We start from the raw sequence: 15,167 nt of genomic DNA, 5'->3' as shown, positions 1-15,167 counted from the left end.
CAGGGGATCCGTGGCAAGGAAAGGGCAGGGGTCACCGGAGAAGGTTGGGGACATTGGCTGGGGGGAGGGCAGGAGCTGCCTTATAACCCAGCCCAGGAGCGGCCTGGCTCACTCGCTGCTGACCAGGCTCTGCCCGCTCCTTCAGCCTTCTCGCAGGTGGGCGCCAGCAGGACGCCGCAGGGTTGGGGTTGGGCCTAAGGGGTCCAGATTAGGAGGGGAGGCTTGGCTGGTAGGATGAGGGACTCGGAATGTATCTGGGGGCTGACCGGCTAGGGACAGGTTTGAGTCTGGAGGGGGAAGTCAGGTCCCAGGGAGACGTTTGCGCGGGGACTCTGGCGCTGCATCTCCAGACTCGCTGGGGCGAGCGGCGGCCGGCCGGTTCTGCCGCAGTCTGGCTGTGGATGGCAGCGGGGGCCGCAGGCGGGTCCGCGCCGGCCCGGGCGGAGAGGGCGTGCGCACGCACGGCGAGGCCGGTCCCCCACGGCCGCGAGCCCGACCCGGGCAGCTGGGGCGCCTACACCGGCGCGGGCGGGCCACCCGGAACGGCTGCCGCCCGGCCTCCGCCCCCCCCCGCCGTGCCGCCACCCTGTCGTGTTCCTCCCGGGGCAGCCACTCGCCGCCCTTTCCCCCCACCGCTCTTCCGCCTGGGCTGGTGACCTAGGGAGGGGCGGCCCCGCGCGCCAGAGCCCGCAAGTCGAGCCTGCAGGCGAGGCCGGCAGACGCCCAACCTCCGGGTTCTGTCACAGTGTGACACACGCTGCATCAGCGCAGGCCGGAAGCTGGGGCTGCCCCGCGGCCGCGCGGCTGGGCCTAGACCGGGAGGCTGAGCCTCCGTCCTTTCAGGCTCTTGCACCCACTTGCCCCCACCTCCCTTCCGATCTCCTCCGGGGCCCCTAATCGGCTGAGTCACGGCTCCCCAGAACGCGCCAACTGGGGGGAGAAGGGAGACGGTGGGTGGGGGGGTGGAGAGCCCAGGCAACCCGAAGGATGTGGCCCGAGTCACGTCCTAGGGGGCCGGGGGGTGAGGGGGGGGTCAAGGATCGTGTTCTCATAGCGCTGGCCCCGCCCAAGCGCCGCCTCCGGGCTTCGCCTTTCGGGGGCGGCCTCTCCACCGTTCCTCTCCTGCAATTGGACGCCAGCGCTCTCCCGGCCCCCTTCAAGGGAAAAAACCCGGCGGAGGCTGGCGCGGTGCCTTTATAAGCCCGGCGCCACCTCCTTGCTTCCCGCCCCCTGCGCCGCCCCCTCCGGAGCTGAGTAGGCTGCGTTCCGCTTGGAACGCGCCGCAGAACCAGGGTGCTGGTGACGACTGCCGCGTTCGCTCCCTCAGTCCGCTCGCCGGCCCGTCGCCCTCCACCGCCGCACCCCGCAAACCCGCCCCCTCCCGTGCCAGGTGAGCTCCCCTCGCCGTGTGCGAAGGTCAGGGACCCTGGAGAAGGATCCTGGGGGCAGTGGCCGGTCGGGTCGGAGCCCACCCCCATTCCCCCGTCCCAGCATCTCCCCCCGCCCCACTACCTCCCACATACATGCTCCCAGCCCGGACTCCTCAACCCTCTTCAGCTTGAGTTTCCTTGGTTTGCTGCGCAATGCAGCGACTACGCGCGCTGAGTCATGGCGGAGGAGGAAGCAGGACGAGATGAAGAGCCATTCCTTTTCTCCTTTTCTTGCTGGGATCCCAGGTGCAAAGGATTACGGCCCCTTTGCCTCTGCGGTGATCCTAAGAGGCAGCGAGGGGGTGGGGGCCAGCCCGTATACTCTCAGGGTTTCCGAAAGCGTGGTTGGTCCCTGCCCTGGGAGGTGGGACCCCCCTGGCGAGGAGGGGAAACCCCTTGGAAACGCGTGCTGCTCAGTTAACACTTTCCGTGCCTTTACTTATCTGGTGACCTTGATTGTGAGCCTGGAACAGCTGCAGCTGTGCGGGCAGACAGGAGCATTTTCAGGGGAAGGGGTGGGGTCGCTCGCCTCTCTACAATTCTCTTACCCTGTATGAGCAATGAGATCGGTAAACCTTACCCCGTTCCTCCCCCTTGGGCTGGGCTTCCTCTGCTGCCCTTTCCTGGGCTTCCCGTTACCCTCCTGCCCTTTTTTCTAACACCCTTTTCCTAAGGCCCTCCCCCAACCATGGGAGGAGAAGCTTGACCTTGGGATGTCCTTGAGGCTTTGGAGCCTGGGCTGGCCCTGGAATCTTGGGTGGATCCCGTACAGCAGTCAGAAGACATGGGTTCTAATCTCAGCTCTGGCCCTTGGTTTCTGTGGGACTTGAAGCCCAGAGCTTTCCCTTCTCTGGGTCCTTCTGTTGGGCCCTCTGCCTGATGTGCGACCTCTAAATTCTAAAATACTCCGGTTCGGTTCTGCTTCTAGGCAAGGTGACCCCATGGCAGAGCGCAAGCCAGAAGGGTCCAGCTTCTACATGACCTGTCTTTCCATGTCTCTGGCCTATTGCTTTACCACAGATGCCAGTACGCAACCCCACCCTAAGGTGGGAAACACCCAGCAACAAACAAAGTTAGGGAAGGTACAGGAGGCAGGCCTAGTACAGGGAAGTTGGGTGTAGGGGAGGCTTGGGCACAGGAAGTGCCCCAAGACCTGCCCAGTGTGGACTAGGGGAGGTAGGGAACCTTTGTCCTGACCTCCAGGCAAGGGGCCCTGCTTGTGGGGAGACCATGGGAAGACCCAGCTAACCATTCCTCCCCTGTCTGCCTCCTTTGGCCAGGAACTGACCGGCACCATGCCCTACCAATACCCAGCGCTGACCCCAGAGCAGAAGAAGGAGCTCTCTGACATCGCTCACCGCATTGTGGCTCCGGGCAAGGGCATCCTGGCTGCAGATGAGTCCACTGGTACGGGCAGGACACAGTGGGAGGAGGGCCCAGGGTTGAGGGTGACAGGCTGATCCTCTTATTTTTATACGATGTCCCCTCCTAGGGAGCATTGCCAAGCGGCTGCAGTCCATCGGCACCGAGAACACCGAGGAGAACCGGCGCTTCTACCGCCAGCTGCTGCTGACTGCCGACGACCGTGTGAATCCCTGCATTGGGGGTGTCATCCTCTTCCATGAGACACTGTACCAGAAGACGGACGATGGCCGCCCCTTCCCCCAAGTCATCAAATCCAAGGGCGGTGTTGTGGGCATCAAGGTGAGGGGGCTGGGTCTCAGGATAGGAGATGGATCTCGGGGAAAGAAATCAGAGTGGCCGGCCGGGGTGGGGGTGGACATTGGGTTGGGAGCCTGGAGACGTGAGTGGAGTCTGCCCCAGGCCACCTCTGAAGCACGTGTGAGAAAAGCCAGAAACGCATGGGAACTGCTTGGCTTCTTTTTCTTTTCTTTTTTTAATATTTTAGTTAAGTAATCTCTATACCCGGTGTGGGGCTCGAACTCACAACCCCAAGATCGAGAGTCACATGCTCCCCCGACTGAGCCAGCCAGGTACCTCTGCCTGGCACTTTTCATCCTCGTAACTCCAAGAGCAAGGCGTTCCCCTTGTACAGACTAAGACCCAGAAGCTCAAGGCAGTGAAGTGTTTGGCTCGCAGAGTTAGTAAGTGGCGGCAGTCCAGGTTTTGTCCAGTAACCTCCCCGTGTATTTTCCTTCCTAGGCCCAGGTATTGTAACTAACTGAAAACATTTGCAAACCGTGAGGTATCACTTAAGATTAAGTAAAGTGAGGGGCGCCTGGGTGGCGCAGTCGGTTAAGCGTCTGACTTCAGGTCACGATCTCGCGGTCCGGGAGTTCGAGCCCCGCGTCAGGCTCTGGGCTGATGGCTTGGAGCCTGGAGCCTGTTTCCGATTCTGTGTCTCCCTCTCTCTCTGCCCCTTCCCCGTTCATGCTCTGTCTCTCTCTGTCCCAAAAATAAATAAAAAACGTTGAAAAAAAAATTTAAAAAAAGATTAAGTAAAGTGAGGGGCAGAGTGGAGTACTAGAGGTCACTCCTCCTATCTTATGTTGTTGCTGCCCCCCACCCCCACCCCAACAGGTGGACAAGGGCGTGGTACCCCTGGCAGGAACGAACGGCGAGACTACCACCCAAGGTGAGAACCGTTGCCTGCCCTACGGACTGACTCACCCAGGCCACCAGCCCTCTGGGTGCCGAGGTTGAGTGGGGAGCCGCCTGCCCCCTCTTCTGCTGTGCTCTGATGATTCTGTTCCCTCTCCAGGGCTGGATGGGCTGTCTGAGCGCTGTGCCCAGTACAAGAAGGACGGAGCCGACTTTGCCAAGTGGCGCTGTGTGCTGAAGATTGGGGAACACACCCCCTCAGCCCTTGCCATCATGGAAAACGCCAACGTGCTGGCCCGTTATGCCAGCATCTGCCAGCAGGTGGGCCTCCAGTTCCCCAGCAGGCCACCTCCTACCTCATTTGGTTCCAGAGTGTCAGCTAGCCTGCCACCCATCTGCCAGGATACGTACTTCCCCCAGCGCAGTTGTTCTGGATCTTCCCCAAGCATCAGGCTCGGGCCTGTGGAGGACACTCGGGGGTTCTGTGAGCAGAGGAGCAGAATAGGGATTGTGTGGGTGTCTTGGAGGAGATGCCTGTTCCCTACAGTCTGCTGAGGGCCGTGAGGCCATGAGTCTCTGTCATCATGGAGATAAGATCTTGGCTGATAGCTGTGGAGAGCTATGGGTGGGCTTCAGCTTAGAAGGCCTCATGGCCACTCTGTCCCTCACCCCACAGAATGGCATCGTGCCCATCGTGGAGCCCGAGATCCTCCCTGATGGGGACCATGACTTGAAGCGCTGTCAGTATGTAACCGAGAAGGTAAGTTCCCTGCCTGCCTGGGCAGTGTGGTGGATAGGCGACTGGGCCAAGGGCTGTAGGACTGACCCCTGTTCCCCCCGCCTCGATCGCAACCGACTTTGGCCCTGCTCTGCTCTAGGTGCTGGCTGCTGTCTACAAGGCTCTGAGTGACCACCACATCTACCTGGAAGGCACTTTGTTGAAGCCCAATATGGTAACCCCAGGCCACGCCTGCACCCATAAATACTCTCATGAGGAGATTGCCATGGCAACTGTCACAGCTCTGCGCCGCACGGTGCCCCCCGCTGTCACTGGTGAGACCCACATCCTCATCTTGACCTCTGGGAGGTAGATGAACTGTGCCCACAATCTTTATGCCCATTTGGTCTGACTTCCAGCTCAGCTTCTAGGGGCTCCTACCAAGCCCTGAGTCTCTGACTATATCTGCTTCCCCCCCCTTCACCCCTTGTTCTACAGGGATCACCTTCCTGTCTGGAGGCCAGAGTGAGGAGGAGGCATCCATCAACCTCAACGCCATCAACAAATGCCCCCTGCTGAAGCCGTGGGCCCTGACCTTCTCCTATGGCCGAGCCCTGCAGGCTTCTGCCCTGAAGGCCTGGGGTGGAAAGAAGGAGAACCTGAAGGCTGCCCAGGAGGAGTATGTCAAGCGAGCCCTGGTAAGGATGGGGGCAAGAGGCGGGCGGGGTGCCGGGGCGGACGGAATTCTGATGAGACCTCACTCTGGCTCCTCTCCCCTCTTAGGCCAACAGCCTCGCTTGCCAAGGAAAGTACACCCCAAGTGGTCAGGCTGGGGCCGCAGCCAGCGAGTCTCTCTTCATCTCTAACCATGCCTACTAAGCGGAGGTGTCCTAAGGCTGCCCCCTCAACACTCCAGGCCCCGTCCCCTCCCACACTCACTCTGGAGGAGGGGACTTCACCCAGGGCTCCAGGCTGCTCTTTCCCATCACTTTTGCCTCCCATGTGACATTGGTGTGTGGTGTTGTCTGTATATGCTAACTCCACTGCTCTTTCCAGCCCACTGCCAATAAACATCTATTTAAGGGGGAGTGTGCCGTCCGTGTCTGGTGTTCAGGACCGGGGAGGGCCAGGGGAGGTGGCAGAGCCTAGAAGAAGAAAAGATCCCTTGTTTCCTGTTCTTCCTTCCTGGGCAGGAGAAAAGTGAATGGGTTGGGAGAGGACCTTCCTGCTTTGTTTTATGCTTGCCCAGGGCTTCAAGAAGAGAGCTCGTGAAATTTTCTCCCTACCATCAAGCTCCCCATCTGCTTTTACCAGCAGCACCTGATAAGGCTCACAGTTGGGGGGAGTATGTGTTAGGCTCAGTCTCACTTTTAGACCCAGAACTCACAGGTGCACAAGGCCCCTGTGACAAAAACAGCCACTAACCTAAGCCAACATTTCCTGAGTGGTATGAGCCAGGTGACAACGACACGACACCACGCAAGTGATCTGTATGAGTGGGTGTTGTTATTCCCATCTCCCGCTTAAGTCCGTGCTGCCTGAGGTTGCACTTTCTTGATGAAGACAAGATTATTAATGCCTATGTCCTTAATCTGTACTGTTGAGCTTGTCTGTTTTCCCATCTCAACAGGAGATGGGATTAGAACTGGTTTCTTAATTAATCTTCCTTGGACCATGGAACCGCCTGAAGAACCTGGAATTTATTCCAACAACCCCCCTCAACAACACAGATTGTTCAGCCCCCTCAACAACACAGGGCGCAGGTTCCAGGTTAAGAACTGGGCCAAAGTAGCTGCTGCGTTCCGTGAAGCCAGAATGAAGGCCCCGTACTTAATGCCTCTGCCACACCTTGAACCCTTTCCCAGTCACCCAGGTTGGGCTGTAGCAGTAACTGCATCAGGTCTCTTGAGCTGTTAAAGGCCCTAGCTCTAACCAGGGATCTTAGTGAGTCCTGCCACTTCCTGAATTTCCCTCTGGGCCCTTTACTGTCTGAGCTCCCTTCTGGAGGGAAAAAAATAACCTTGACTTTTGTGATCTCTCTGGACCTACTGAATTCCTGTAGTGATGTGCATAGAACTGACTTAACCTAGGACTTTTTAGGAGTTTAAGAACTTGGTCATTTCCTTCAGTGCACATCTGCATCTATTACCTACATACAAAACCAACCCCACTCCCAGTGCCTCTCTAAACTTTGGCCTCGCTTCTGTGCCTAGCCTCACTGAATTCTCTGAAACAAAGTCTTAAGGAAAGCAAATAAAAATTGAAGGTCAACAGAAGATAGCAAAAAGGAGTTTTCAAAAGGGAGCAGCATGTGCAAAGTCTCAGACACCAAGTATGCTCACAGACCAGTCACTTCCCCAAATACCAGTGGTGGGGGTGGGGGTGGGCTTTTTATACTAACGGTGAATTCCAAAACGTGTGATAGGTGGAGATACTAGAACTGATTCCTTTAAAAAAAAAAAGGAATAAAACTTGCAGGCAACAGGAAGCAACTGAAGGGTGTCGGGGGGTACTGTTCTGGAATCGGGGAGGTAATTTTGACTGAGGCCCAGACTCGTGTGGGCAAGGTGGACTCCTTTCTGCCTCTAACTTCGGAGGTCCTCTACGGCAGAGATTTCTCTGGGGCCACGGAAAGAGATTTGGACAGGATTCTTCCAGCCACTGAACAAATGTTTAGGTATGCCTACTGTGCCAGGCCTCGTTCTAAGCACCAGGGCTGCAAGGGTGACCCTCAGGGATGGGTAGGCCGACTCAAACAGGTAAATAAAAGCGTGTCACAAAATTACACGGCGGCCCCGCGGCTCAGCTTGCTTCCCTAACGGAGATGGGAGTGGGGCGGACTGAGGCGTCCATCAGCTCGCAAGAGGCGGTTCCGCCGGGCCCCCCGGTGACCTCCGCCCGCACGCTGCCCACATCCGCTTCCTTCGGCTCATCCCTACTCCTCTGCTCCGAGAGGTGGGGGTAAGGGCGCGGCGCGCGAGGGGGAAGGTGTGTATGACGCCACATCCGGCGCGCGGCGGAACTGATCTCCCTTTGCTTCCGCGGCGGGGCCGGAAGTAGAAGCGGCGGTGGCGGCGGCCCAAAGCGGAGGGAAGGAGGAAGGCAGGCAGGGAGTCCGGGAGCCGGAGCCGGAGTCGCGGCGGCGGTAATAGGCTGAGACCCCTCTAGGCCACCGTCCCGAGCGCGGGATCGCGGGGTTCGGCGGGAGTTAGCGGGGAGCGGCCAGGGCCGTGGGACGCTGGGGGTCCCGGGGCCGATGTGAGGGGAGGCGGGGGTGGGGGTGGGGGCCGGGCCAGCTCCAGAATTTAGTTGCCTCCCCACCCCCACCCCCCCGCTCCCCCTACGGACGCTCTAATCCACGGACTCGTCTTCTCGTTCCTCAGGAGACCCCTGTGCGGTGCGGAGGGGGCGGCGGCCCCGGCTCTGACCCGCGCCGGGGGCGGGTGGTGGGCCATGGCGGAGATCAGCGACCTGGACCGGCAGATCGAGCAACTGCGGCGCTGCGAGCTCATCAAAGAGAGCGAAGTCAAGGCCCTGTGCGCTAAGGCCAGGTGAGCCTGTGGCCCCGCTGCCCAAAGGGGTTCCGGTCTGGGGCAAAGCCAGTGAGAACTTGGGGCCTGGATCATCCTGGCATCTTTCCCAGAGAGGAGCAGAATAGGGCCACTTCCCTCGAGCAGCCAGCCTGTTGGGAGAAGACAGACCTGGATAAAGACACCGAAAGTATGAAGTGACGCGTTTTCAGTGGCGTTAGAGAGTCATAAGATACTTAGGAAGCTCACGGAAACAACTTTACCTGCCGGAGGAACAGAGGTTTCTTGGAGGAACTGAACTTTGGGGATAAGCCCAACCCTTGAGTTCTGTGGGAAGTAGGATGATGTAGTGGTTAGGAGCTCAGGCTTTGGAATGTGATGGTTCTAGGTTGGGAGGTGAGCTCTGCCACTTACTGGCTGTGTTGGTGATCTTGAGGTCCCTGACAGTTTTTTCATTTGTAGACTGGGGATAACAGTACTTACTAAGATGGCTGTGACGAGTCAGTAAGTTGGTGCGTGGGGTGGGCTTAGCATCGTTCCTTGGTACAACGTAAGTGCTCACTAATCCTTAGGTGTTACTGTTGTTACCGTGTAGGAAGAGGGCATTGCTGATATGGACTGAAGTCATCAGGGAAGGCTTCTAAGAGAAGGTGGCCTGGAAGGATGAAAATCATTTGGCTGGCTGATGGGAGCAGGGCCAGGGAGGAAGGACATTTGTAGTAGGATGAGGGCAGGAGTGGAGGCCCCGAGATGTGTGGGCACCAGCAAGGAGACCACTTAAACCTGCCTCCCCTAAGGTACTGTTTGCAGCTTGCACCGTGCCGGAGAATTGTAGGGAAAGGGCCAGGAGAACCACCATACGTTTGTTGAACAGCAGGCCCACGGTTCCACAACAGGCCTCGTACTGGCAAGGAACTTCCGTCTTCCTCACAGCAGTTTTGTGAGGTCAGGACTATTTGCTCCATTTAACGTGACTCCTGGAGGCCTGATGACTTGACTGAGGTCACCCAGAGAGAACGTGGCGGAGCTAGGTTCTGAACTTGTGGCTCTCGGACTCTTGCTTGGTTTTACTTCACACAGACAGACTCATAGCAGTGAGACGAGGCCTGTTTGGTGAACAGGCAAGGCCCTTTTTTGTCTTGACTGTGTTTTGCCGTTTGAAGAAAATTTCCCTGACTGGAAGAGCCCCAAGATGTTTTTAGTCATCCCTGTTCTCTCTGTCTTGAGTGGCATTTTTAGGAACTTAAACCAACTGTTGCCTGGCACTGTTCTTTTTCCTGTTAGACTCATCTTTCCCAGAGGGCCTGAATTGATTCGGTGGTGAGGATAGCTAATGCTCGAATAGCACGGTGGAGTTTTCAGAATAACAGAGAGGTAATTTATTCCGTCTCCATTGCTCTTGGCAGCAGCCCTGTGGCTTCGTCAGGTCAAGCGTGAGTGTTTCACAGAAGAGGAAACTGAGTCTCTGAAAAGATAATGTCTTGCCTGCAGTTTCACAGCTCGGTGGAGGGGAGGTTCATTTTGGATCCAGATCTTTCACTGTACTCCATGCTCATTGACAGCCAAGCAGAGACACTTAAACTGTGTACAAAGCACTGGGGAGCTATAGAGGACTGAGGAGTGGGAGAGTCCCATCCAGCCGAAACTGAGAAGGGCCTGGGAGGTACTGGGCTGAGGCCCAAGTTGGCCAGTATTATCTTGGGCCCATTCTGAAGGGGGAACAACTCTTGCACCTGGCCATGGCCTCCTGGAGACCCACCAGGGTCCCAGCCAAGGCTGAAAGTGTTAGGAACCTCCCTTTGCTCACAGGGTACATAGTCTCAAACCCTTGGAACTAGAGAGGCCTGAAGTGTGTGGACTGAACTCAGTCCTACTAAAAATACCAGTACAGGAAAAGAGCAGAGGGTTTGAATCCGGTGGTTTTCAATAGGAGTCCCAGCTTCGTCACCTATAAACAATGTAATCCTGGTCAAGTCTCTCCATCTCTCCAAGTCTTTGAAGTCCTTACGGAGCTCAGATGAGATTCTGCATCTGTAGGGACAGGGGCTGGCACTTTGGCAGGCATTTTCTAAAGGTAGCATTTGTTGTGGAAGTAAAGGTGGGCGGGTGTGACCCCTGAGAGGGCAGATGATGTGCTGTGAGTGACAGAGCTGGGCTTGGAGGCTGGGCCCGGAATCTGTGGATGAGGCCGGCACAGATTCATAGGAGATTGGGCTCCTGAGTTCAGTTCATTCACTCTCCAGCTTCGTGACCGTGATCCTGCCCCCTTTTTTCTCTAAGCCTTGGTTTTTCTGTCGAGGAGGAAAAGAACCTCCCTGAGTCCATTGGGGAGGTCATCATAAGCAGTTGATGTGGAACAGTGTTTCACGCCAGATGCGTTCCTAGCGGGAGGGCCTGGTTGTTGGATGGCCGCTCGATCACTGCCAGTGCCTTCCCCCGAACGTCCCCCCATTCCCAGAAAGCCAAGCAAACGCACTTCCCTCAAGCCACCTTTTTCATAGAGAGCATCTTCAGGGCCATACGTGAAAGCATCCGTTCTCGGAGCTCAGGGAGCTGCTTGTCTCCTAGGAGGAGGCTGGCAGAAAAAGGCCAGTGCCTGGGCACCCCCCACACCAGAGTAGCTAGGTGGCAGCGCCAGGCTGCCTGAATTAAATCCCACCTGTATGACCGTGGCCAGTTTATTCCCCTGAGCAGTGGGTGTCACCACAGTGCCCGCCTTGGGGGTTGGCCGTTGGGTTTGTGTCATCGACACCAAGCTCTTACTACGGTCCTGGGGTGTGGCGTGAACTGGAGTGGTCACTGCTGCCATCATCCCCAAGGGTGAAATCTGGAAACGTGGCACCGCTTACTTCGCTGTGTGTGTGTAGCTGACAGAGTGGTTTCACGTCACGCGCTCTCGAGTAGTAGTAGACTCCACTGCAGGGAGGAACGAAAGAACAAAGTTGTCACTCCCTCTAAATAAGGCAAAAGCGCATCACTTTGATGGTGTGTTTGATCACTGGGTGCCTTTGGACAGTCTGGGGAAAGCCTCCGTGACGGGCGGAGAGGAAGCTCAGCCGGGGGCACGGTCTCGGAGCGCTCCAGGCCAAGGGAGCAGCATGAGCAGAGAGCTCTGCGTGGAGAGCGGGTCTGTTCTCTGGAACGAGCACTGGATGTGGGAAAGAGGGCAACAGGGAGGGTCAGGGCTTGAAAGGCCACTGTCTCCTTGGAAAGGCTTTGAATGCCGCAGCAAGAGTTTGGGCTCTGGCCTCTTGGCCTTGGGGAGGCCTGCGGTCAGCCCATCCTGGGGATATTGCACACCTCACTCCTGCCCCCTAGAGGTTCAAGGCCCACCTCAGATCCTCCCTTCCAAAAGATGAGGAACTGGGCTGGGCTGAGCTGGGCTGGCCTGGCTGTGGTGACCCTGGTCTTCTCCCATCCCCAGAGAGATCTTGGTAGAGGAGAGCAACGTACAGAGGGTGGACTCGCCAGTCACAGTGAGTACCGCTTGTCCTTCCAGAGCCTAGGCACATGGCCGTTCCCCTTAATCTTGTGGGCTACAGAGGTCTGCCCCTCATCCCTGAGAGCCCGGAAAGTCCCGTGTGTCCCTCTCCCATCTTCAAGGGAGCTTTGCTATACGAAATGGATGTTACGGGAAGGTTCTTTTGACCTGATGGGGGGATACTCTTGGTCAGGGCAGAAGGACTCTGAATCTGGTGAGTGATTCTACCCCACACATTTCTGTGTATTCTGTGTCATTAGTAGCTTTATTCCGGGTTCCTTGAGGGAAACACAGAGAGGAAGGGGCCAGGTCCTCCAGAAGCTACAGGCCTAGCTCGAGAGACCTAGTTTTAGCTCTTGCCCACAGAACAGCTGGCACTCAGTGTGGGATGCGGGGTGATTCCAGAGCAGACGAAGTCCGGGTAGGAGAGTAGATTGGTGCCCCTGAGAAGCTGAGGTTTAGCTGGGAGCGATAAGGAGCTACTAAAGCAGCAGGTGTTCTGAAGGCCAGCCCCTGGAGGCGGAGGCTCTCCGGCTGTGCGAGTTCCGACCCAGCTCTCCTCACTTCCTAGGTATGCGGCGACATCCACGGGCAATTCTATGACCTCAAGGAGCTGTTCAGAGTGAGTGTGGGGAGACTCTGGGACAGGTGACCTGGGGGGTGACTGGAAGACCCCTTTAATTGAGAGTGGAAGCTTTGACTTGGGTGAGTGAGAGGACTCCTGTTTGGTGGGTCCTCTGTGAAAGAAGGGCCTCAACTTGACCGGCACATGGGCTGCCACGGCGGGGGACAGGTGAGGATCGAGCAAACCCTTCTCCCCCCACTCCTCCCTCCCCAGGTGGGTGGCGACGTCCCTGAGACCAACTACCTCTTCATGGGGGACTTTGTGGATCGTGGTTTCTACAGCGTCGAAACGTTCCTCCTGCTGCTGGCACTTAAGGTGGGAACCTGGGCTTCCGGTGCCCACACCCGGGCCGCCTCCGGCCTGACCTGTGTCCTTCCTGCCCTCGTCCTTCTCCATCCACCCCCAGCTCTGAGCCGTCCTGCTGGTGTTCAGCTTGCCCGGGGATGGGCAGAGCAGCTTTCCTTGGCTCGGGGGCATCTGATGGGGTTCCTGGAGGAGAAGGCGGAGCTGCGCCATTGGAGGGGAGGGAATAGAGGCTCCCCGTGCTCGGAAAGTGGCAGGGTGTTGGGTTCACCTGGGTGCGGTATCCATTGGTAGGCCAGATGACAGAGCACCTGAGGGTCTCGGTAAGGACTTAGTGGTGAAAGGGGAACCGATACGTTGTAGTTGATGGGGAGGGGTCAGCCTCAAATCCCCTAGAGGAGGGACCGGGGCCTGTGAGGCTGGCAAGAGATGGCATGACTCTGGGCTGGGGTAGTGGTGAGGTGACAGGGCGGGCAAGTATGAGGAGATCTGGGAAGGGCCGGTGGGGCTGTGAGGGAGGGACAGAGCCCAGCCCCCAGCCCTGGATCGGTGGCCCCCTCCAGGTTCGCTATCCTGACCGAATCACCCTGATCCGGGGCAACCACGAAAGCCGCCAGATCACCCAGGTCTACGGCTTCTACGACGAGTGTCTGCGCAAATATGGCTCGGTGACCGTGTGGCGCTACTGCACTGAGATCTTTGACTACCTCAGCCTGTCGGCCATCATCGATGGCAAGGTGGGCCGGCTACCGGGTCCCGCGGGGATCGGACTCGCGGCGGGGCGGGGGAAGAGGCACTGGGCTCAGCCGGCCTTCACTCCTTTCTTGTCCCCCTGTAGATCTTCTGCGTGCATGGGGGCCTCTCCCCCTCTATCCAGACCCTGGACCAGATCCGGACGATTGACCGAAAGCAAGAAGTGCCCCATGACGGGCCCATGTGTGACCTGCTCTGGTCTGACCCTGAAGGTGAGGGCAGGCAGGCAGGGCAGGGTGGCTCTACCCTTAGTGTGGCAGGAGACTGAGGGGGTCTTGTAGCTAAAGCAAGCGCCTTGAAGAGACAGGCCAGGCGGGCTTAGGGAAGAGCAGAGTGGAGCTGGTCTTCACTGGTGTCTGCACTTGGCCGGCTTGCCCCCTGACACCCTCAAAGAGGAGGAGGAGTGTGGGCAGCTGGTGCTCGTGAGCTCGGAGAGGGGATGGGTGTGTATTTCATCGCTCAGAGGCTTGTTTGGGACGAAATCATTGGCCCCCTGAACCTGAAGGGGCTTCTGCAGAGTTCACACTCTGAGAACGACAGCCCCACGAACGTCCCTCATTTTGTGGGGTTCCCCAGCTGGTACAGAGCAGAGCCAAGACTGAACGCCGAGTCTCCCAAGTACCAGTCCAGAGCTCCTGCTGTAACACGCACAGCCTCCGCCCCCTCACTGCCGTGCCCGCCTGCCTGGCCACTGCTCCCATGGCGGCCAGGACAGCCCTTGTTGTCACCTGCTGGACCAATGTGGTCATTATAAGTGTCTTCTCTCGCTTTTGTGTGCACCTGTTTGGCCTGTAAGTCACATGGTCACTCTGGTTATGGGATAGCTCCAACCGTCAGAAAATTCTTTCTCCTTTGGAGCTGATTTTCTCCAGCATTTGCTGTCCTGTCTCCAGGATCCCCCAGAACACAGGCCGTGTGCTCTGGCCCCGTGGGGCTTGATTGAGAGAGGGGGACAGGATGGTCTCTTTCGAAGGGCGGTGGGCACCAGAGAAACCTCGAGGACACCCTCTCCCCCCATCCCTACCTTCCTTTGCCTCAGACACAACAGGCTGGGGCGTGAGCCCCCGTGGGGCTGGCTACCTGTTTGGCAGTGACGTGGTGGCCCAGTTTAATGCAGCCAACGATATTGACATGATCTGTCGCGCCCACCAACTGGTGATGGAAGGTTATAAGTGGCACTTCAATGAGACTGTGCTCACTGTGTGGTCGGCTCCCAACTACTGCTACCGGTGAGCTGCCTGGGCCAGGAGGAGGGGGTGGGGTGGGGGTGGGGGCCTGGGCTGACCCACTCCTCTCACACCACTGCCCTCCGCTTCTAGCTGTGGGAATGTGGCAGCCATCTTGGAGCTAGATGAGCATCTCCAGAAAGATTTCATCATCTTCGAGGCTGCGCCCCAAGAGACCCGGGGCATCCCCTCCAAGAAACCCGTGGCCGATTACTTCCTGTGATCCCTCCAGCCCCTCTGGCCCTCGGACCACTGTGACTCTGCCCTCTTCTCCAGACGGAGGCCGGGCGTTGGGGGGTTGTCTCGGCTCTGCTCTCCCCCCAGAGAGGGCACTTCGAGGGTGAGGACTTTCTCTGGAGACGCTTGGAGCTTCCGCTCCATGCTCCTCTCCTTTCTCCCCACTTGAACCATGATGTTTCCAATAATTTTTTGTTTTTCTTTTTTCCTTTTTTTTTTGTTTGTTTTTAGATAAAAAAAATTTTGAGAGAAAAATTCTAATAAAAGGAGAAAAATGGTCTTTGGGTTTGTGTCAGACTCGA

The 15,167-nt window shown here is 57.6% G+C and overlaps 2 protein-coding genes across 3 annotated transcripts; both read left to right on the top strand.

Annotated features, from left to right (window-relative positions):
- Window positions 1–5,798, top strand: ALDOA (aldolase, fructose-bisphosphate A). 2 transcript variants are annotated; one of them, XM_015062496.3, is made up of 9 exons: window positions 1–156; window positions 2,711–2,837; window positions 2,923–3,134; window positions 3,972–4,026; window positions 4,153–4,313; window positions 4,669–4,752; window positions 4,871–5,045; window positions 5,209–5,408; window positions 5,494–5,798. In XM_015062496.3, the coding sequence occupies exons 2-9, from the start codon at window positions 2,726–2,728 to the stop codon at window positions 5,587–5,589; spliced, it is 1,095 nt and encodes a 364-aa protein (XP_014917982.1). In that variant the 5' UTR covers window positions 1–156; window positions 2,711–2,725; the 3' UTR covers window positions 5,590–5,798. The 2 variants fall into 2 exon arrangements, with proteins under 2 accessions (XP_014917982.1, XP_014918038.1); XM_015062552.3 differs by lacking the exon at window positions 1–156 and adding an exon at window positions 1,231–1,390.
- Window positions 5,799–7,707: 1,909 nt separating this feature from the next.
- On the top strand, window positions 7,708–15,143 carry PPP4C (protein phosphatase 4 catalytic subunit). Its single transcript, XM_027051604.2, has 9 exons — window positions 7,708–7,855; window positions 8,094–8,261; window positions 11,665–11,716; window positions 12,293–12,343; window positions 12,560–12,661; window positions 13,213–13,386; window positions 13,488–13,614; window positions 14,442–14,631; window positions 14,722–15,143. The coding sequence occupies exons 2-9, from the start codon at window positions 8,164–8,166 to the stop codon at window positions 14,849–14,851; spliced, it is 924 nt and encodes a 307-aa protein (XP_026907405.1). The 5' UTR covers window positions 7,708–7,855; window positions 8,094–8,163; the 3' UTR covers window positions 14,852–15,143.
- The last annotated feature ends 24 nt before the right edge of the window (window positions 15,144–15,167 follow it).

The sequence above is a fragment of the Acinonyx jubatus genome, chromosome E3, assembly GCF_027475565.1.
Source record: "Acinonyx jubatus isolate Ajub_Pintada_27869175 chromosome E3, VMU_Ajub_asm_v1.0, whole genome shotgun sequence".
NCBI lineage: Eukaryota > Metazoa > Chordata > Mammalia > Carnivora > Felidae > Acinonyx > Acinonyx jubatus.
Note: the sequence above shows the minus strand (reverse complement) of the source record. Positions and strands in the feature narration are given on the sequence as shown.